The 22796-nt window shown below is 56.8% G+C and overlaps 1 protein-coding gene across 1 annotated transcript in view; it reads right to left on the bottom strand.

The window, feature by feature from the left end:
• BOP1 (BOP1 ribosomal biogenesis factor) overlaps positions 1 to 22796 on the bottom strand; it is an 80439-nt gene that overhangs the window by 47442 nt on the left and 10201 nt on the right. Inside the window, exon 3 of the mRNA XM_075705097.1 lies at positions 13698 to 13808. Coding sequence (XP_075561212.1) covers positions 13698 to 13808 — 111 coding nt within the window. The remainder of the gene's footprint in view (positions 1 to 13697; positions 13809 to 22796) is intronic.

The following is a 22796-nucleotide window of genomic DNA, read 5'->3' as shown; positions in this document are numbered from 1 at the left end:
TTGTCCCGTTAAATGGGCATGGCCAGAAAACGGCCCCTTTGGGGGAAGGCAGACCCCAAACCCACCTTCATTAATCACCCAGCTGAACAGCTGAGCTCCAAAAGCTTATCCCCGCTTGAGAGAAAGAACCCCAAATGCTGCCTATTGGGATTAAATGAAAGCCAACGCAGCAGCAAGAGAGGAAAGGCAGTAGGAGCAGCGTAGGGCTTCGTCTGCCCAAAGTGCTGCCGAGCACGTCAGAACACGCAAGCGCGCACGTGAACACGCACGTGTGCTTCAGCCGAGGCGACCCACGTCCTTCACCCTGTTCTGCCCCACCCTGAACCACCTTCGGCACAGGGGAACTAGCCTGCTCAGACTCCCTGAACAGGGTTCAGTTGGTTTAGGGTGGAAGGGACCTCTGGAGACCACCCAGTCCAACCCCCTGCTCAAGGAGGGTCAGCAGGAGCCAGTTGCCCATGACCATGTCCAGACGGCTTTTGAATATCCCTAAGGATGGAGACTCCACCACCTCCCTGAGCAACCTCTGCCAGTGCTCGGTCATCCTCACACACGATTCCTGATATTCTGATGGAATTTCACAGGTTTTAATTTATGTCCTTTGCCCCCTGCCCTGGCCATGGGAACTCCTGAGAAGAGCCAGACAACCCCATGCAACGCTGCAGGCTTGGGGAAGAGTGGCTGGAAGCTGCCTAGCCGAAAAGGACCTGGGGGTGTTGGTCGACAGCGGCTGAACATGAGCCAGCAGTGTGCCCAGGTGGCCAAGGTGGCCAAGAGCATCCTGGCTTGTGTCAGGGGTAGTGTGGCCAGCGGGAGCAGGGCAGGGATCGTCCCCCCGTGCTCGGCGCTGGGGAGGCCGCACCTGGAATGCTGTGTCCAGTTTTGGGCCCCTCGCTCCAAGAAGGACCCGGAGGGGCTGGAGCGTGTCCAGGGAAGGGCAGCGGAGCTGGGGCAGGGTCTGGAGCACAGGGCTGGGAGCAGCGGCTGAGGGAGCTGGGGGTGTTCAGCCTGGAGAAGAGGAGGCTGAGGGGAGACCTGATCGCTCTGCAGCTCCTGGCAGGAGGGGGCAGGGAGGGGGGTCGGGCTCTGCTCCCAAGGAACAGCGATGGGACGAGAGGAGATGGGCTCAAGCTGCGCCAGGGGAGGTTTAGGTTGGATATTGGGAGAAATTTCTTTACAGAAAGGGTGGTCAAGCGTTGGAGCAGGCTGCCCAGAGAGGTGGGGGAGTCCCCAGCCCTGGAGGGGTTCAAAAAACGGGCAGAGGTGGCACTTGGGGACATGGTTCAGTCTGGTCTACCCTTGACTGGTTTAGTGTGGACTTGGTAATGTTAGGTGAATGGTTGGACTGGATGATCTTAAAGGTCTTTTCCAACCTAAAAGATTCCATGATTCTATGACTTCACTCCCTCCCGTCAGGGATTTACCACGTTGAGGACATCTCCCCTGCGCATCCTTGTCTCCTGGCTAAATCCCAGCCCTCTTGGCCTCTCCTCCTATGGACTACGCTCCAATCCCTTCAGCATCTTCGTGGTGCTGTGCTGGACTTTCTCCAGTCAGTCCATGTCTCTCTCGTACCAGGGAGCTGAGCATTGGACACAGTGCTCCAGGTGTGGGCTCTCAGCATCTCCCCTTGAGGCTAAAAACCTCTGATTGAAACCCACGGGAGAACTTCTCAGTGCTTGCTTGCGTGCTCTCCGATTGGGGCCCCCTTCTCCTGAGGAGCAGCACGGAAGCAGGACGCCCTTTCCAGCCAAAGCCACGTCCATGCTGAGCAGAGCAGAAGCTGCGTGGGTGCCGCAGCAGAAGCTTGCTCCGATGGCTTTGCTCAGCATTCACCTTTTTCACAACAGTGTGATGCTGTCGCTCACGATCAGCCTGTGTTCTCCTTTGCACGACACCACCTACCCAGCGGCAGCAGCACATCTTGTATTATAGAATCACAGAATCATTGTGGTTGGCAAAGACCCTTACGATCATCGAGTCCAACCCTTAACCAGCACGCCCAAGCCCACCACTAAACCATGTCCCTAAGCGCCACGTCTACACGGCTTTTAAATACCCGCAGGGATGGGGACCCAACCACTTCCCCGGGCAGCCTGCTCCAGGGCTTGACAACCCTTTCCATGAAGAAAGTTTTCCTAATATCCAATCTAAACCTCCCCTGGCGCAACTTCAGGCCATTTCCTCTCGTCCTATCGCTTGTTACCTGGGAAAAGGAAACTTGTTACCTAGGATGAGAGGAAATGGCCTCAAGCTGTGTCATGGGAGGTTTAGATTGGATATTAGAAAAAATTTCTTTACTGAAAGAGTGGTCAAGCATTGGAACAGGCTGCCCAGAGAGGTGGGGGAGTCCCCAGCCCTGGAGGGGTTCAAAAACGGGCAGAGGTGGCACTTGGGGACATGGTTTAGTGGGCATGGGGGTGTTGGGTTGATGGTTGGGCTGATGGTCTTAGAGATCCTTTCCAACCTCAGTGATTCCTGGTTTTACTTTCATTAAAAACTAATCCAGCCACTAAGCCAGGAAACATGAAGTTAATTATGACTCTCCCCTGAACTGGTTTAGTGGTGGACTTGGTAGTGTTGGGTTAACGGTTGGACTGGATGATCTTAAAGGTCTTTTTCCACCTAAACGATTCGATGATTCTAAAAGAGCCCGACCCCCCTCCCTGCCCCCTCCTGCCAGGAGCTGCAGAGCGATCAGGTCTCCCCTCAGCCTCCTCTTCTCCAGGCTGAACACCCCCAGCTCCCTCAGCCGCTGCTCCCAGCCCTGTGCTCCAGACCCTGCCCCAGCTCCGCTGCCCATTTCCTTAGGACAAGAGGAAATGGGCTTAAGCTGTGCCAGGGGAGGTTTAGGTTGGAAATTAGGAAAAATTTCTTTACGGAAAGGGTGGTCAAGCATTGGACCAGGCTGCCCAGAGAGGTGGGGGAGTCCCCAGCCCTGGAGGGGTTCAAAAACGGGCAGAGGTGGCACTTGGGGACATGGTTCAGTCTGGTCTACCCTTGATTGGTTTAGTGTGGACTTGGTAGTGTAGGTTAATGGTTGGACTGGATGATCTTGAAGGGCTTTTCCAACCTCAACGATTCGATGATTCTATGATTCTCTGGACACGCTCCAGCCCCACCGTGTCCTTCTTGGAGCGAGGGGCCCAAAATTGGACACAGCATTCCAGGTGCAGTACATCGGTGCAGCTGGCACCTGCTGTCCTCCACCGTCCTCTTTATCCATTTACTAATGTGTCTTTTAATAAGCACACGTTCCGCTCCACCACGCAGTCACTAATGAAAGTCAAGGCCGACCCCCACCTCACTGCACCCTCCTGTCAGGTGACAGATAAGCGCAGATCCCTGCGGCACCGGCAAATGCAACCCGCCACGAACCCCAGGTGCCGATGCCCCATGAAGAGTCACCGCCAGCTCGGCACCTGCGTGCAAAAGTTTCACCCGGACTCTCCCACGAAGCCACAGAGAGAGACGTGGGGCGATGCCAGCAGGCTCCCGAGGCTCCTGTCACCGACACCTACCGCCCTGCCCTGCTCAGACATCGCTCCCCTGTTGCAGAAGGAAGTGAGATTGTTTTGACAGACTTGTCTATGTTGGCAGTTACAATTCCACTCGCTATCTTCCAGAGGTTTGCAGAGGTTGATTATTTTGTTCCAGAGTTTTTCCAGGAATTGAAGTTAAGTTGAGCGGTGTTTTTTTGGACAAATTGTGCTACTGGATAGGGAGAGATGAAAAAAAACCAAAAAAAATCAGTGAGGCCAGCCTGTGAGAGAACTGTGAGCGAGAGGAAGGAGGGATCGGACTCAGGTCTGCAAGCCCAGGACGTACAGCAGCCGCGTTGCCCCCAGCCTGGAGGTGATGGAGCAGCGATGGAGCATCCTTGGCCAGAGCCGGGCACGCAGCAGCCCGTGCCGGGCAGAGCTGGGACTCCCGCCCCAAGGACACGGCAAAGTGGCCGAGCTGAAGCTTCCCGGAACTCTTCCTGGATCTCCCGTTACCGGGATGACGACAGCACCCAGAGACTGCAGGTGAGAAACGTCTGGCCTCAAGGACAGCTGGAGAAGAGGCAAGATACTGGGGAAGCATCAGCACCCTTCCGGTGATGGGGAAAGGCGGCGCATAGTTTGCACAGGAACACCCTTTCCCACCTTGTCCTTTCCCCAGGAAGCCAAGGGCAGACCGACACCATCAGCCAAATTCACGGCTCCAGCTCCCAGGGCAGTGCCTCAACCCTGAGGTGACCCTTCCTCCTCACCTGCAAGCTCTGCTCTAAACGCTCTGCCTGCTGAGCGCAGCTCTCCTGCCTCTTCCCCAGGAGACGGGTTAGGAATTTATAAACTGACCTGGCTGGCTTTGAACGAGGATTTTAATTCACCAGGCATCCACAAAGTTCCCTTTTGCCACGACTTAAAAGCAACGCTGTGTGCTTGCTGCACGCAGGTCTGCTGGAGCCGCAAATCCCAAGGATTGTCCCACACTTGGCTGGATGACTTCCACATCCCTTCCCCTCCGCCGGCTGAAGCCCCGAACCCCACCAAAACCAACCAGGCCAAATTTTCAAACTTGATTGTTGCTACCAGTGCCCCTGTATGATCTTTAGACAGCATCGAGGAAGAAATCACCACCAGGGTAGGAAGGTTGATCAGCACTTGTTTTTTGTTTTGGGTTTTTTTTGCCTGGCACTGAATTATCAGCTATTTCATCAATTTGTTTATGGCTCAGGAGTTCAACAGCCCTTTTTTTTTTTTTTTTTTTTTTAATGTCAAAAGCCTTCTGAGAGCACAACTCTCGGAAGGCAAAGTCCAAATCATTGTTTCCATGCCCCGCTCGCCCCCAGGTTGCCCGTCCACGCTCCACAACACACGTCTCAGGAAAAGAAGGGTGCCCGTGCTGTTTTTCACTTGAGTCATGAGCCTCTCTTCCCAACGGCCCTGACTGTCTGGACACTTCTCCTTTCTCGCCAACTCCAAAGTATCTCCTTTGGCCTCAGATCTGAGCTTTCAGATACACCCAGCTGACGTGTGCTCAGAGGAATCCCAGCAGGCACAGCCCACTCCAAAGCTCCCTCGGGAGCCAGCCGTCAGCCCCAAGTCTGGCAGCGAAACATCAGTTTGCAAAGAGCCTTCCATATATATATATATATATGTATAAAAACCCCCACATTTCTGAGCACTATCTTAGGAATCAACAGTCACCACAGCAAACCCAGGAATCTTCCCAAATAGCTCCCTGACAGCACTGACACAGCTGGGGCTGTAAAAGGCAGAGAGAACTCCGCGTGAGATCAACGCACAAGCCCTCTCCCTGCAGGTGCTGCCGGGGGTGCCGATTTACACCACACGCTCCCTGACGAAGGGCAGCCTGCCTCCGCGCCGGGCGGGCAGCGCCGGCAAAACCACGCTCGGCCAACAGGCGCCGCGGCGGCGAGGACCCGCTGAGCAGGAGGTGCGGGGTCAAAGGCAGGCACTGGGGCAAGAAGCACCGGACACTGTCACCAGGAGCGGAAAATAGATTTGCAAAGCTTTCCCCGCTGGAGATGCGTGTGTGTCTGTTAGCAAATATCAGCACCGTCCATTTAAACGGGCAGCAAGCATCTGCTCGGCGCGTTACAGCTTGAGGAAAATAATCTTTGGGCTGGAGCGTTAGCCCTGGACTAAGAAACCAACCCACCCCGGTCCCGTGAACTGGCCAAGCAGCCTCCTGCTTCCTCTGCACGTTCGCTAGTACCCGGAGCGGAGCCGAGCCTAATGAAGTGGGACATTGGAACAGCGGCCAGCGATTCAGGTCTGGAGATGCACATGTCCCCAGACCCCTCCGCGCGAAGAGGAGGGAGGCTGAAGCCAGCCCCCGAGCTCGGAGCAGCGACCCCAGCGCCAGGGCTGCCGTGCGGGTCCCTGGCCAGAGGGAAATGCCCACGCTTCTGGCCGAGGGCCACGCTTCCGAGGCACCCAGACAGGCCGCTCCTGCAGAAAGAGACAAGTTGTTGGTTGAGCTATAACCAGGATCCCTGGCTTCCCGGAGGGAAGGCTCTGCCAGCCGAGTCAGCGGAGGGATCAGTCACCAGGCGAAGGCGGGGGGGGCACGCCGCACTTGCCGTCCTCGCAGGAACAGCCAGCGAGGAGGCTGGCGCGCCTTTCGCTGGCTCTCGGGATGCCACGGCTGGAGCAGGGCGCTGCGGGTAGCCAGAGCGCAGCACCAACGGTCCGGGTCATGCCGAGTTTTGGGGGGGGTGGTCCGTGGTGCGAGTCCTGCCAGGACAACGCTGTCCAGAGCGGGAGAGGCAAGGAACACTGCCAGACCCGGTGAGGCAGTGCGGGACTCCGCTGCCTAATCTGGGGCCAGGGAAACACTCAGCTTTGTCCGTCCTGGATTTGTGGGCAGGCTGATTCCTGCCGCCGCTGCCTGCTCAAGGAAGCCGTGGGTACCTGGCGGGGAGCCCGAACTGCCAACGGAGCAGCTGGCAGCCCCGTGCAAAGGGAACGTGACGCTGCGGCCAGGCCCCGGGGAAGGAAAACGGGATGCAGACAGCACCGCCAAAAGGCAACTTCAACCTCACCGAGCAGGCGCTGTCGGCAGCGGTGAGCTCACACCGCAGCGGCAGCCTCGGCGCGATGCCCCGGTGGCTGCGGGCACCTTCGCGCTCGGCCCTGCCACGCTGCACCACGAGGACGAGCGCAGCCGTTCAATTCCCAGCGGGATCCTGGGCCAGGGCGGCGTGCGGGGCAGGGGCGGATGAGGGGTCCCCCCCCCAGCAGCTCCCAGGTCGCCCCGATGGCAGGATTCCGCTCGGAGAGACGTCAGCTCGCTTTGGAGAGGCCAGGCCGTAAGCTGAGCCGCAGCACAGTGCGCAGACCCAGCACACAGAGGGGGAAAGTAAATGGAAAAAAAAAAAAAAAAAGAAAAAGAAGAAAGAAAGAAAGAAAAGTTTCCACTCATCAGCCGAAAGTTGTTGTGGGTTTCTCGCTCTCTTTGGGTCAGGGACCTGATCGTTTAAGTGTATTCGGTGATGTCATTCCTTCCAGAAGGAAAAAGCCTTTCCTGCCCCAACTGAGCTGCTTTACAAACGCTTTAAATATCAAGTTTGGGGCAGCCAAAAGACAGAGTAATTTAGCTCCTTTTTTTTTATGATTGTATCAGCACCCGTTAATTGGTGGCTTTCCCCTCTGCTCTCCACCAGCCTCGCCTGGACCTCGAGGTCTTCCTAATCCTGACCTGGAGAGAAACCCCTGCCAGGCCAGCCTCACGCCAAGGGGCTGCGCGGAGCCAGCCGACTTTCCATCCGCGCACGCCAGCCCGGCAAGGCCAGGACGGAGCTGGGGGACACGCGGCGAGGGCTGACCCATCGCCGGCAGCAGCGTGAGGAAGGGGCTTGCCTCCACGCCGGCGGTCCGGCGGCTCCAGCCCTGGTTCCCCCACCCTCCGTCACACGCAGCGCACGGAAACTTTCCGTTCTGGCTGCAAATGCTAGAAACCCGAGCGAGTGCCCGAGCCGCTCGCAGCTGCTGACGTTTCCCCTCCCGGGTGAGCCTTGTCGTCCCACAGGCGCCCAAAGGACAACCACGGAGCACCGAAACGCAGGCACGGGGTCGGTCCCGACACCTCCCACCTCTTCACCGGGGAGCAGGGAAAGACCGCAGGCCGGGGCGTGAAGCAAGGCTCGGCCTCTCCGTCTCTGTCCAGCTGGCACTTAAAGCAGAAAGTGCAGCAGCCGAGGTCTCCACACCAGCCCGTATGATGCCTTTTATCGGGAAATCCGTAGGAATTCCAAACGCCCCGCTCAGCGGGGAAGACCACCTTCGGTGGTGGCACTTGACCAAAGACTGGTTGGGTCTGGCTGGAGAGAAGATCGCTGCCAACAGCACTGCAGAGACCTCCCTCTCCTCCTCCGAGCTGGAGGCAAAGTGGCTCCCGGATACCCCCGTCCTTTGCCTTTTGCTGTTTTCATCCCGTCGCCCAAGCCGGCTCGGGAGGCTCCCACCGCCCCAGCAGCACCAGCTGCTCCGGGCATGGATAGGGAGCTTCGCCTTGTGTACTTTGATCCACGAGGTCCTTCCTGAGAGCGTCAATTTTATTTTAGAACGCTCTGTAGCTCCAGATGTTCTTGTTATTCACATTAGTATCAGCAAACCTTAATGTTTGCAAAGCCTTTGGCACCACCGGCATCTCATGGCCATGAAAGCTGCAGGCCAGCGGTCTGTAAGATAATCCGTCTGCATGGTGTGCGCGTCCCTCTCCTGCCATTTCAGTTTTACATCTGATGCCTTTTCATCTTGTCAAATATCTCCCCGTGCTACCTTCTACATCCTGTTATTGTGTCCTCTCAGACTCCGCTTTGCCTCCAAACTACACAAATCTTGTCTTTTCACATCTCTTCATCTGTTGATTCCCCCCAGGCCACCAATTATCCCCGCTATCCATCTCTGGAACTCCTTTTTCTCTCCCTACCTCTTTTCAAAATGGAATAATGGAAATGGGGCATGGCACTGCAGCTGGAGGACCTCACTGACGGGCTGTAACGAAGCTTTCAGTGCTTTCCTTCGTGCATCCCATTTCTAACTCCTTCCCGATGCCGAGCGCAGCGGCAGACGCTTTCACCGCGTACTTTCCAAGAACATTGTTTCCGTGAGCGACCGATTACTTGGGAGCTCAGGAAGGCACAAAGGAGCCCATGCTACCCCTACAGCCACGTCCCTTAGCACAGGTAAACGCGGGTCAGGGCGATCTCCTCACCTGGATTTGCAGGCTCTCTCTAAAGCTCCCTGCCCTACTCCCTTCCCAGCGTATAAAACAACTGCAGCGCATCGGTGTTCCCCAAGACAAACAGGCACTTTTTGGAGAGGACACAGCAACGCTAGGATGTACTTTGCCCTCAACAGAAAAGGGCAGGAAAGTAAAAAAAAAAAATTGAATTCAGCAGCAGAAACGCTCGCCCGGAGCGGCCGGCGTGATTTGGGAACCTGCTCTCACGCACTTCCCCTGGGCAAGCAGGAGGGGAGCTCCCTGGCTCGGGGCGCAGGGGAGGTCACGGTGGTGGGCACAGGCTGGGAGGGCCAGGCTGCAGCTGGAGCCCCCCTCGGCTCCATCCCGGGGTACCCACGAGCTTTTGCAGAGCCGTGAGGGCAGAGAGCGGAGCCCCGACCCTCCTGCCACGTCACCGCGGAGAGGCCAAGCCCACCAGGCTGGTGGCAAAGCACCCGCAGGGTCACTCCTAGAATCCTAGAATCATCAAATCGTTGAGGTTGGAAAAGACCTTGAAGATCATCCAGTCCAACCATTGACCCAACACTACCAAGTCCACCACTAAACCAATTAAGGGAAGAGTCATAAGGAATTTCATGTGTCCTGGCTTGGTGGCTGGATTAGATTTAATGAAAGTAAAACCAGGAATCACTAAGGTTGGAAAGGATCTCTAAGATCATCAGCCCAACCATCAACCCAACACCCCCATGGCCACTAAACCATGTCCCACGTCCCTCTCCCGGCTCAGCTCCATCCCGTTGGCGCTGCCACCCTTCCCGCTCCAAGCCCGAATCCCAGGCTCCTCGCAGCCCTTCCTTTCGCACCTTCGCGGCCATCAGCCGGGGCCGAGCACGCGCGGCTGCCCGGCCAGACACGCTCGCGGGGGAGATTTGCTAAGCGGTTAACGCAGCCGGCGAGTGGGAAGCCTGGAGCATCTGCTGGAGCCAGGCAGGTCGGGAAGCGCACGCACAGCCGCGCGCACACACACACACGGAGCGATGAGTTGAAGGAGCTGTCTGCCAGCAGCACATTCTGCAGGATTTTTTTTCTCTCTTGGCTAATCAGCTACTGAAAGAAGAGCTCCCTCAGCCCGGCCAGCCGCTGAGCCCCCCCGCCCGGGTCAGCTGCGCTGCGGAGGAGGGAAGTGGGCTTGGAACAGCCGCCGGCTCACTGAGGAGCACTCAACGCGCCTTCATTCATTATCCACTGACATATGGAATAGTCATTGCGGGAGGAAACAGAACCAAACAAAAGCCCCAAACTGCTTCCTCCCAGCGAGGCCCTGACAGCCTCTGCAGCTCACGGCCATTCATCTCCGAGCGGCCGAGAGGAAGGGACGCTCGGGCTGCGCGGCGAGCGCCGAAGGGATCACTGGGTGGGGGTCTGGCGTGAGGACCGGCTCCCCGGCAGCGCCGGCACGGTGGCCAGCCTGCGTGCACCGGGGCTCTCGTGCCCGCCCGGCACGGGGACGCTGCCCGTCGGGCACCGGGAAAGGGTCCTGCGTGCGACACGGGCTCCCCTACCCGCCCCGGCCCGGCCAGGAAACCAATTTATTTTGTTGTGTCTCTGCTCAGAGCACACAGCAGAGACCGGCCTGGGCGCCCGGCCAGGTTGAGCGCCGGCAGCTGCCAAGTGAGCAGGAGCACAGCTAGAAGAAATTTAGTCTGTGCTAAACACAGGGGCATAGCAGGTCTGAGCTATTATTCTTTATTAAAGAGCTCCGAAGCCCACGCACAGGCGGAGGGGAGAGTGCGCAAGCTCCGAGCCAGCCACCGGCGGGTGAGTGACAGCCGGCGCAGCGGCGGTGCGCGCCGGGGCACCGGCCGTGCCAGCGGTGGCACCGGATGTTTTCCCAAACCGCCGCTGGTTTAGGGAAGCAATCCTGCGGGCGCTGCCAGGAGCGGAGCGATAGGGCGGGCTGCACGGCCAGCTGCGGACGCAGGCGCACGGTGAGAAGTTTGCAGATGAAGCCAGGGAAAGGGGAATTAGGGAGCACCCCGAGCTGCACCCAGGGTGCTCCCGGCTGGGGTCTGCGCTGAGCAGCACCCACCAGTGTGACCGGTGGGGAGGGCGGCAGGGGAAGGAGCCAAAGGGGACAGGGACACCTTCCCACATCAGCACCCGACCGCCGGAGCTCGCTGCTGCCGAACGCCGCGGTACGAACAAGCACACAGTGGTTATTGCCTATTAATGACATTTAGAGCTGCTACCGTTAAAGATTACAGTCAAGTCAGAGATAATTATCATGGAGATAGGTACAGTCAGGGAGCGCAAGGCTTAATCTCTACCCAGAGGCTGCCAAATTTCTTGCGTGTTCCCCAGAGCCCAGGGACGATCTGCTCCCGCAGCTCTGTGCTGTGCCCCGGCAGGGCCCCGCCACCCCGGCTGGCTGCCCTGACATGTGGACGAAGGCTGGGACCCCCAATCCGTCAGGAAAGGGGGTGCTGCAGCCCCACCAGCTCCAGCTTCCACGTGCTCTCCCCGCTCTGCTCAGGGCGCCGGGTTCAGGCTGCGCCACGCAGCTAGCCCCTGCGTTGGGACATCCAGAGGGATCGCGCTGCCTTTCACCAAAGGGTGGATCTGGACCCTCCACCATCAAGGATCGCAGCCCCAGGAGGGGTTTCACCCCAAGCCCACAGTCTCATTGCAAAACGCTGCCATTTGCTGGCTCGCTTAGAGGCGGTGAAGCAACACTGCCGTGTGAGGCACGGTCAGCAGGGGTGGGAGGGCACAGGCGGCACGCTGTGCACCCTCCGAAGCCCAGTTCTGCACCCAGCCACCCCCAGACACGCAGCCGGCCCATGGACCTGCCGCCGCCGGACAAGGGACGAGCGAGGGGGTAATGAAGCAACAACCCAGCACTGAAAATGGCTACTGCAGTCCCCACCCCGGCCAGGCTGAGCGAAACCATCGGCTGCGGGAGAAGCACCGGTGCCCGCTGGTAGGGCTGGGCTGGGCTGGGCTGCTTCCCAGCCGGCAGCAGCGACGCAGAGGAATGGAAGTACGTGTCTTCAGTGCCCTCCTAAAGAGCAACGCAGCAAAACGTCGCATTTCATGAAGACTTTAATTAGGATGAGGCTACGTGGTAATTGGGAAGAGGCTGCGATGCAAGCTAGGTCTCAACAAAAAAAAAAAAAGACAATGAAAAATAAAAAAATACAGATCTTATTCGCAGTAAGAAAGTGTTTTCCCGGCCCCACTCGCATCCGAGCTGCCCCTGCCTGAACGGGGGGATGCTGCCCTCCCCTCCCAGCGCTCCCGGGCCGCCGAGAGACAAAGCAGCAGCCAAGCGCTGGGCGATGCTCCTCGCGGAGGCGAGCACAAAGCACCCAGTGTGCGCATCCCAGCCGCAGGAAGCAGAAGCATCAGGGTTCTTATGGAAGAGAGATAAATACAATTACAGAGGGAGGGCAGGGGGCTGGGAATGGGGAACAAGGAACAAAGCCACTGGAAGCTGCTCTGATGTCAACAGGTTCTGAATCAGCGCTCCCCCCACCGGGGCCCTGAAGCAGGACCAGCTGGGGAGAGAGAGACCTTGAATTCCTGCATGAAAGGGTTTTTTTCCTGGGTTATGCTGGAGACATTACACAAGTGTATGTTTTCTATAGTCATATATTTCCCCTCTCTCTAAATCTCTATTCCAGACCCGGGGGCAGGGACTGCCGGCAGCTCCAGCACTAGCCCAGGTGGGCCTCTAACATCTAACCTTTCGGGCCCTCGCTGGACCAGAAAGGCCAGCAGGCACCCAATCCTCCCCCTCCCCTCCACCGGGACCGAAACAGGAACAGACGCACCGCTCAAAGCGGCGCTAAACGCAAGCCTAGAGACCCTTCGAACTGTCGGCGATGCCAAAGAGCCCTCCTGAAGCTGGGTGTGCAGCCAAGAGTCCCGCTCGCATCCCTGCTCAGAAAGCTCCCGTCCCGAGCCCCGGGTGTTACGCTGCCGTCGCTCCCGACGTTCCCCACGGCCGTGCCACGCCGGCCAGGCGCCCCGTGCAAGCGAGCTGTCGGAGCTCCTCGTTCAGAGGGCTTGCGGCGTGCAGCAGGCACCGGCTGGCTCTTCACCTGCCCGCTCGCGCAGGATTTGCTGTGCTCTGTTACTTCTCAGCGGTTAAGGAGGAGACAGCCTGAAATATTCCACCGAACCGGCACCCAGGAGGCTTCTCCAAGCGTTTGTTCAAGTCATGTATGAGGTTACCCAGTACCCTTTCAGGTGAACCTAAATCCCAGCAACAAGGGCCAGATCCAAACGCCCCCACAGCCCTTGGCAATCCCTCCATCCCGACCCCAGGGCTCTACTGAAACAGCTGATTGATGCCAATCGCATTAATTGATTTAGCAGGCGATTAAGAAAGGCAATGAAGTTTGTCTGGAACAACCAAACCCTAGGGGCATTTTACTGCTGAGATCCTGCTATCTTCCACACAAGCAGTTTCCAATCTTTTCCGACGCACGAAACCCGGAGAGGTTCCCTCCGAGGGCGGGGCAGATCCCTGAACAGCGAACGTAACCCCAAGGGCCACAGGTGAGGCTCAGCCACCTTTTAAAGGGCTGAAGAAACCCTCTCTTGACCCTGGGCTGAAAGCCCCAGCGCTGGCTGGACAAAGGCAGCGCTTGTTGTGCGACTTCTAGGAAGGGTGGAAGGGAGGTTCTTCCCATCCGGGAAGCACTGTCCTTTCCAAGGTGGATGTGACATTCCTTTCGGCTGCCCCAGATGCTCCCAGCGACGCACCCGAGCAATGTACCCTCGCCGAGAGTCTCCTTAAGAGCCCCAGCTTGGTGCCTCCAGCCTGCTATGTGTTAGCAGCGAAGAGCAGTCCGAGCAATTCCACTTCAGGGACAAAGTTGCTTGACCATATCCCCTCCCTTCGAGTTCCCAGGGAAGCCAGCATGGAGAGGGAAATCCATCACCTCGATCTCATATCCACACATAAAAGAAAAAGTTGCAATGGGTCCTACCTCTTCGTCTGAGCTGTCTTCTTCATATTCATTCTGAGCAAGCAGACCCTCGTTTTCCTTCAATGACGAATCATCCTCCAAGATTTTGCTCTTCCTGGGAGCCCCTTTGACCTGAAAGACAGAAAAAATTAGCTTAGTAAGATCCCATCACGTGAACTTTTGCATTTTTGTGTTCACTACAGCAGGAACCTCGGCTGGGCAATGAAATCTGAACGTCTAGCCTGCCACCAGGTCCTAGATCACCACAGAGCACTTCATGCCCCAACCCGGACAGCACTGCGCAGTACAACATCTCGCTCTTAGATCCTCTGGGACACCACATTACAGAGGGAAGGAAGGAAGGAAGGGAGGAAAGGGCTCATTAAGCAGTGTGCACTTACTGAGACTGCAAAGAAAGTCAATCAGCTCTCTTCTGAGGACAGGTTGCCCGAGAAGCTCTCTGAGAGCTGCTCAGCTCACACAAGAACTGCATTCTCACTCACTGGGCCCAAAATTATTCCCTGCAGCTTCTATATCCCAGCCATCTTCCAGAGTTATTTCAAGGCTCTCTGTCCCTCTTTTCCCCTGGAGCTCAATGCCACTGAGACCTCGCAAAGACACAACCAGGGCAGACGTTGCGACAACCCAACCTGCAAGGACAGGTGGAATGGGGAAAGGATTTCCCAGCACCACCGCCTCCTCCGAGCATCGGTCAGAACATAAAGAGCCAAGGATGAGGTGCCAGTGGGACTACAGGCTCAGGAGGTAAGGAATGCATCAGAAACCACACAAACTCAGATCGTGGAAACAGAAAAATTTCTGCTGGAAAGGACCTCCGGAGGTCCCTAATCCAACCTCCCGCTCAAAAGCGGAGCCAGCTTCAAAGTTAGATCCGGATGCTCGGGACCTTGTCTGGTCAAGTTTTGAGTATTTCCAAGGATGGAGATCTCAGCACCTCTCTGGGTCCTGTTCCGGGGCTGCCCAACTCCTGTGGGCAACAACACGCCTTATGTTCAACCGGAGTTCTCCTTGCTGCACCTTGTTCCCGCTGCCTCTCATCCCATCCCTAGGCATCACAAGAGCCTGGCTCCATCTCTTCCACGTTCCCTCACGCAGCTGTGGACAGCAAAGGGATCCCCCTCTGTCCCTTCTGAAGAGGCCAGCGCCCTCCCTGTGTCCCATGCTCCAGCCCCGACCGTCTCGCTGCCCTCCATCAGACTCATTTCTGTCCGTCACCGTGTTGTACTGGGGAGCCCCAGACTGGACCCCAAGCCCGGACGGGTCTCAAGTGCCAAAGAAAGGTGAAGGACGCCAGCCTGGCCCCGCCGGCTGCGCTCCTGCCAGGACAGCTCGAGATGTGGTCGGTCGGCGTTCGGGACAACCTGCTGACTCCCAGGCTGGCCCCAGGACCCCCAGGTCCTTTCCTCCAGAGCTGCTCCCTGGCCATTCAGCCCCTGCCTGCCCTGTTGCACGGGGTTATTCTGTCCCAAGTGCAGGACTTCACGCTCTTCGTCCTTGAACTTCACAAGGTGCCTATCAGGCATTTTCTCCAGCCCATCAAGGCCTCTCTGAATGGCAGATCTGCCCTCCAGCAGATCCCCAATAGATCCTAGAGCCTGCTCTCCCAAGTAAGGACAGACCCAGCAGCAGCACTCTCGTTATCTGGCTGGACAAGCGCACGGGGGTTTCTGGTGCCTACCACAAGGCTATCCCAAGAGCGGGCTCTTCCCAGCACCGAACTTCAGCAAAGGTCCCACCTACCGACGGGCTCCACCACGTTTGCACTCAGGACTTGAGCTGCTGGACAAAGCGTTTGAGACTGGGTAAAGCACACAACCATCTCACCTGCATAATCTGAAGTTACTGGTGGGTTCAAAGGGATGGGCACATTTGAAGCCACTCTGAACCCCAAATGCTTTTGGAAGAGACCTGGGTAGAGAATAGGGCAGGAACAGGCTGCAGACACAACCCCCAAGGTGGCAACGTCACCGCGATGAAGAGACTCCCACCATCACGCCTATTATATATATATCCTAAACGAGTCTATGATTCTATTGCACGCCGTGCCAGACACGTCCAACCGAGGTTACCCATCAGGGGTGGTGGGACTGACCTCACTCACAGGGAGCTGAATGCAGCCTCTACTGCTTGGGTTATCCCAAATTTTTTCTCCATGCTAGAACCTGCAGCGGGCAGGACACACAGACCAAAAATTCTGCTCCCGTCAGAGACAAAACCTACGGGGCATGCTTCGGGTAGGAATTAATTCCCTCCTCAGACACGGGTAATCAGACAGCACCGAACATCAGACTTCGCCCACTCGCTGACCTGCTGTGTGGGTGCCGAATAAGCTACAGATCCTTCCCTGGAAAAGAGATTCTCTCTCCCCCCGCGCACCACTCGGAGCGGGGGTAGGGGGAGAATGGGGACCCTGGCTAGATCGGGTTTACGGGAGGATTCAGTGAAATAATCGGAAAAACAGCCCCAGAAAACGTCCCTCGCGGGAGCAGTAAAATCCGCACAGTGTGTGATCACCTTCTGCTGTACGTACACACCAGTGCAGCTCCCCCGAGCCGCAGGGAGAGGGGTGGGAGAGAGCCTGGAAAATACTGGGCCGGCAAGAGGATGAGATTACTGCAAAAACAAAAGGCTTTATTAAAAAATTTTTAAAAAGGGAGATTGGAGATAAGTTTTTTTCCAGGCTCTTGGCGCTACAATGGCTTTGGACTTGAGTTTCCATCTTTCCCTCATTTCCCCCCTCTCTCCGCCGCCACGACAAGACCAGAGAAGGATCCTGCGCCGCAAATCTGGGTTGCCGGTGCTACAAGCTGCCAGTGTCCTCGAGAGCGAAGGCCGTGCCAGGAGGTGGCACACGATCGTCCCAGCACTCCTGCCCGGTGATGCTCAGCCTCTCAGTCTGCACAGTTAGGGAGAAAAACAGAGCCCCACGAGCTTCCCAGGTCCTGAGTTTACTCTGAGAGCTGGCGCAAGCCAGGATCTTGCCCGGGATTCTTACAGGAGATTCACCCTGGCTGGCACATCTGCAAAGCAAAGCAGACTCCAGCATCCAGGGATGAGACACATCTCCCGGCAGGTTCAAACCCTCCGAGAAAGCTTCGCCAGGAAAATAAGAAAGACCTCAGCTAGGACATCAATCACACACCCAGCACCCCTGTAACACTTGACTGAAGCCCAACTGGGCAATAGTGAGCACGCCCTGAACACTAAAACCATTTTACCAGAAAAAAAAGAGTCTGTCTGAGCCAGACAGGGCTCTAAGGGGGGCTTAAGCAAAAGGTACCAGGAGCAGAGGGGCCAGCAGACCTGGTTGCAGGGGAGCGTGGTCACCGTTCACTCCTCTTCCAAGCTTATTGGAAACACCTCTCTGCATCTTCCAGGTACGTTTACCTTGACGCACGCAAAGGCTTTTTCCCCGCAGCTGGGTATCGGGCTGCCTGGGTCCCAGCCAGGCGGGCAGGCAGGGACAGGCTGGTCCCCTTCGCCTCGCAGGGGCTGCGTTCGGACGTAGGAATAAAGGCGAAGCTTTGCTCCGCCAAGGCTCGTTCCAGCAGAGGGCGGCAAGCAATGCCGGACGCACCGCAAAACCCTGCGAAACCCCTCAAAACTGCCCTGCCGGCACCCCACAGCCGCTGCCAGGGCTCGGGGACAAGGGCCGCCGAGCCCCCGGCCAGCCATCCGTGGCTAGTGGGGATCCAGGAGTCAGCACCCCCAGAGCTCGGCTCAGAGGGGAGTCGGGTAGTGCCAAGCGTCACCGACGGCCATCGCCGAACCCCATTTCTGGCAGTTTTGGTTGCTGAAGGGGAGACCTGGGGCAGCTGGTGGGTTTCAGCAGCGCGGACAGGACCTGAGAACAGGTTTAGCTGTAACAAGGGGGATAAGGGAAGAAAGATTGAAGCCTCCCACACCAGTGAGACCTGTAACCTCCTCCCTCCCAAATCCACCCCCTGCTCCCCACGTGCGGATCAGCTGGGGTTCCTCTACCCCAAACTCCAACAGGTAAATTCCACAGAAGAGTTCAGAGGAACTAGAAAAAGAAGGATTAATCTACAATAAAACACAAACTGGACAGGCAAAGAGAGGGAGAATACCGCCAGCAGCCTTTGAGGAGAGCCACGTCCTCAAGAGCGCTCCACTTCACACCATCGAAAAGGCGTGCGGGACGGCAGGCAAACCACGCTCGGTCGGACACAAGCACCAAGCTGCCGAGCTGCGCGAGCCTCTCCGCCTCTCGCCCAGGACGAGGTAACAGCTTTGCAGCACAGGCAGAGCCGGCTCTCCCCAGTTACGCTGCAAAAAGCACATCACATACCCGACTGCAAAGACTCTTAGGCCAGCAAAGACGTTAAGGAGAGGCAATATCTTTAGTCATAAATTAGAGAAAGGAAACGTGCTTTCAGGAACACAAGCGCCTCAGGTGAGAAAGAAGCAGAATTGAAGAGGGCTTGTCTATCCCAAAGCTCTTCCACCTCCTCCAGCCAAGACAAACTCGTGCAGCAAAAGCTACCACCTCTGCCTACACCAGTGCTGCTTATTTCCTTAAGCTATCGCTGCTACGGCATCCATACCGGACAGCCTCGGAAAGACCGGCGAGGCAGACTGTTTAGCAGCTGCCCGGGCTAGCTGAATCGGTAAGGGAAGTGTCCCCTGCTACATTCGCTAGTCAGTAAATAAGCATCAGAGCACGTTCATGGCCCAGTCAGACCCTCCTTTTCCTCCCCAAACCAAGAGCCGCTGGAAGCTGGATTAAAACATCAGTAGCTCCTTTGGCTCCCCTTCCCTTAAGCAAAACCTGCTTGCCTCCCACCACAAAGCTCTCAAAGCGCTCCCACGCAGTTCCTCCTTGGTTGTGGAGAAAAGATCAGAAACTCCTGGCTTGCAGTTTTCCAGCAGGAAGGGAGAAAGGTCCCTGCTGTCCCAGCGATCCCCAGCTACAGCGGAGCAGAACCTCTTCGGTGGAGCTGCAGAGGCAGGAAAGCTGGAGGAAGGGGATGCACCGGCTGCAAAGACAGAGTTGGGTTACGAGCTGCTGAACAGGTGAGGGGGAGGACGGGCAGCAAGACCAGACGTGCCAGCCAGCGCTGGAGCAAACGGGTAACAGACCCTAATGTGGAAGCAGCCCTAGAGCAGGCGGGTTTGGGAGCTGTGGCAACAGCACACGCTCATGTGGGACGAAGCGACCGTCCCTCGTGTTCAGGAGAGGGGCTGCAAGGTTTCTCTCAGCTTTACCAGGTGCCAGGACGTGCGCACAAGTATTGAGAGAATCTTGCTCCTCAGTGCCAAGCCCAGACCTCGCTAAGATCATATGGTCAAGGTGGGGAAAAGCAAGCAGTCACGCACACGTCACCTCTTCCTTTGCTAAAGCGAGACGGTTCTTGGGCCGAATATCGTCACTGGCTCTGCTCACCCCACAAGGCAAAACAACTAAATCCTCAGTTTCACACATGGAAAAAATGATGCCTAACGCAGCAGCAGCAATCTAATTTGCAACAGGTCTAGAAACAGGATTCCCAAATTCACAGCCCGGCGAGCTACAGTGTACTCATGTGGGCTGTTCTCCAGGACCTGTTCTCCAGGACCTGTCCTCCTCCACCTCCCCTCAACCCACGTAAACACCAACCTGCGGCAACTCCAGCTGTTCTGGTGCCTCTACGCCAACTGCTGCTGATTTAGGGACAAACTATACGCTAGGCTTGTGAAGAAAGCTAAGATGAAGCCACGTAATTCCTTCTGATGAGTAGGGTCTTGGGTCCTGCGAAGCCTGTAAGACCAGCTAAGCCTAGTGGCAGTTTAAGGGCTTAAAACATGTGTTTACCTCATTATCAGCTGCTGCATTTTAAGGTTTCCATTCTCAGGCAACCTCTTGCAAGCGACAAGATGCAAGACACCACCTCAAGCACTTGCAGCTGACTGCTAAGTGAACGTATGTGCACACCTCAAGTTTGAGCTCAGATGTAAGAAGATCCAAATCAATGCTTTCCAAACAAGAGCAGTAAAGTGGCTTCTACCAGGGCCAGGACAAACCGCTTTGCTCAGACAGCCCTGGAGTAACCAGGACTACACAACCAAGTCTGCACAAGCAGCTATCTGAACAGCAGCCTCTGGAACACGGACACTGCCAGAGCTCCGGAGGAACTCATGTGAATCCTCCCTGTAGGACAAACCGAGTGACGTCGGGCCAGCACTGAGAGCAGGTCCCCATCGCAGCCGGAGACAAAGCGATCTTTCCACATCCCGGTGCCCTTGGCAGAGCGGATGTTGTCTCGTTTCCACCGGGTCAAGTCTTCTTCCACTAACCGCTCTAAAACCAGGAGACAGAACCTCGGAGGCCGTGTCGCGCACGGTGCTTTGAAGCAGTCAGCTGCTATTAACTTTCTTTTGTCACCTGGCTCTACGCATCGCTATATTCTAGTACCGATGCACTGATCAGCCAGCCTGTTGTGTCTCTGCCAGACGAATTCCTGCGGGAGTTGAAGTCCTGAGGATGGGGAGAGGTAACTCGTGCTAAGGCTGTCGGTGCGAGTAACAAGCCCAAAATTTTTCACCCTGTGGACAAACATCAATTTGTTCCATTTCACGGGGCTGACAGAACTGTTAACGGCGCAAAAAGACGAAGCCTGACGTGGGAAGAGTCTCGCTCACATACCAGGCTCAAGAACTAGCACATCTCAGGGCAGAGACAGCTTGCCAGAGCGCCAGGCAAACTCAGCAGGTTTGCTGTTTATTGCTTCAGCTTCCCTTCGCAGAGCTTTTGTCCAGAAGGCGTAGCGCCGAGTCTGTGAAAGCTGGCCTGTCCCTCCCCGGAGCACAGAGCCCTGCGCCGACCTAGGCTCACAGCTGAGCACAGCCCTCCACACCCCGGTAACACCGGCACCGGGCTGGGGCAGGGATCGGCGCGGCAGGCTGGGGACACCGAGATCCGACCGCTCTCTTGGTGCGGTGACTTAAGCAAGGCACCACAGCGTGCCGGGCACCAAGCAGCAGCACCGCCACCGATGCCACGAGCTGCTGTTAGCGCGAACAGTGGCTTGCTTCCTTCCGTGACTGCTAGAAACGTGTCCCAGGGGACAACAGGCAAGAAGGCTCTGCAGAAATCAAGCCACCACAAAAGAATTTGGCGGCGGTTTTCCTATTTAAGACTGGTGTGGCAAACACAAGTACAGATTAACCCGGAGGAGAGGAGAAAAAGCGATGGAGGGCTAGAGAGAAGAGCTGAATCAAGGGGCTCCTCTGTCCGGTCCCCACACGCGCTCTTGATGATGAGAATTTATCAGCCCCAAACGGTTGGGGTCCTGCTGCCGTGGCTGCGCGGTGCCGAGCTGAAGGCAGCGCGCAGCCACCAAGAAGGAGGAAAATGAGCACAGGCTCACTGGCCGGCGCTGGTGGAGAAGCAGAGAGGAGCTGGATAGGGCACTGCAGCCCAGAGCCCTGCGAGGATGCTCCGAGCTGTGCATCTGAATGGACGAGAGCAAGGCACGGTCTCCGGGTGCAATCCCTGCAGGAAGGGAAGAGTTAAGCGGCTCCCACTGCCTCGCTGCACCAGCAGTGCCTCCCCGATGCCTACACCCGGCACAGGACAGATTTGTTTCAGGCGCTCGGTGCCACAGCAGGGACTCTCTGACAGAGCAGTGCTGAAGGGGCTTCCTGGATTATAAAAGCAGAAAATAAACATTTCAGCCTGGCCTTCAACTGCAGGCCACCGGGCTTTTCCCCAGGGGCTCCGAGAGCAGAGTCGGACAGCTCAGCTCAGCACCGGGGCTGCCAAGGAAGAAAGCACAGCTTGTCAGAACGCTGGAAGTCATTAAGAGGAAATCTAATCCGACAAGGACAGCCTAATATTTACACAGCCCTGCGAGCTAGAGAGGCACTAAGAACGGGGCTTTGCAATCTGCTGACAGGCAGGTGGTGGAAGCAGTGGCCTTTCTCGCTCCTGGATCCCGCAGGGAGCTGGGACAGCACAACTCAGTTCAGCACCTTGTTGCTCAGACCGGATTAACACTTCTCCATGGGCTGAGGCGCCAGCGCTGGCTCACAGTTCAGTACCTCTTGCTCTTCTGTCCTCAAGAGAGGCTGCCTTTACTCCTCTGCGGGTTTTTTTAAGCCCCAAAGACTTCTTACGTTCCAACTTCCTAAAAGCATCTTCTTGGAGAGAGCTGCAGATAACCACCAGGCTGGTGAGAAGGAGCACAGCTCCGGAGAGGCACCTCATCATCCCACCACCACCTATGCTCGAGTCCTGCACAGAGGCTAACGCGTCCTAAACGGTTTTGTGCTTCATCGCCTCAGGAGCCGTCAGTCTTCCCGTCGCTTCTCTAGGCTGGTCAAACACAAGAGTCACAAACTGGGATACCCCACGAGACAAAAATACAAACCTCCAGCAAGAGTATTTCAAACACCAAAACGTTCAGAGAGGAATAACACCCCCCAGTATCTAAAGGGTTTCTCCCTTGCCAGACCCACTGCTTCCACGGACGGAGCAGGAAAGGCTAAAGGCAGACCAGCCAAAGAGCATCGGCTTGGCTTCAGCACCCTCCAAATCATCGGCTTTCACCAAGAGAACACCACGGGTTTTACGGAAGCAGCGAGAGACCACGACTAAAGGAATCGGTTGGCAGAACAGCACCGCAGCCCCTTGCTGTGAGATGTGACGTGAGCAGCGTCCTCTCCGTCCGTGGGTCAGAGCTCGCAGCTCTTCCTGCAGCCCCAGACAGGCCTCTCCGTGAGGACCATGATGCTGAGTCTACAGAAAAGCTCTGGCAACCTGAGCAGGCAAGGCTCCTTGCTGTCTGGTCTCTCCACAAGAAACCTCCGAGCAATCACAAAACATCCGTAAGCTTCCCTTCCCTTCTCCATCCACAGGCCGTCCTTCCCCACGAGCTCCCGGATGCTCTCCACGTTCCTCTGGCAGAGCAGGACACCCTCCTGTTGATTCCCAAGTGCGGAACGCATTCAGCCGATGCGTGTAGCTCTCCTGCGCATAGTCCAGAAGCCTCTGGATGAAGCAGCTTGGGAATCCTCCCCAACCTCGATTAACTTGCTGGACAGCCAGAATATACCAAAAGCAAGAGACCCAGGACCAGGACATGCACAAACCCCTCCGAA

Source organism: Pelecanus crispus, chromosome 2, assembly GCF_030463565.1.
Source record: "Pelecanus crispus isolate bPelCri1 chromosome 2, bPelCri1.pri, whole genome shotgun sequence".
Taxonomy (NCBI): domain Eukaryota; kingdom Metazoa; phylum Chordata; class Aves; order Pelecaniformes; family Pelecanidae; genus Pelecanus; species Pelecanus crispus.
Note: the sequence above shows the minus strand (reverse complement) of the source record. Positions and strands in the feature narration are given on the sequence as shown.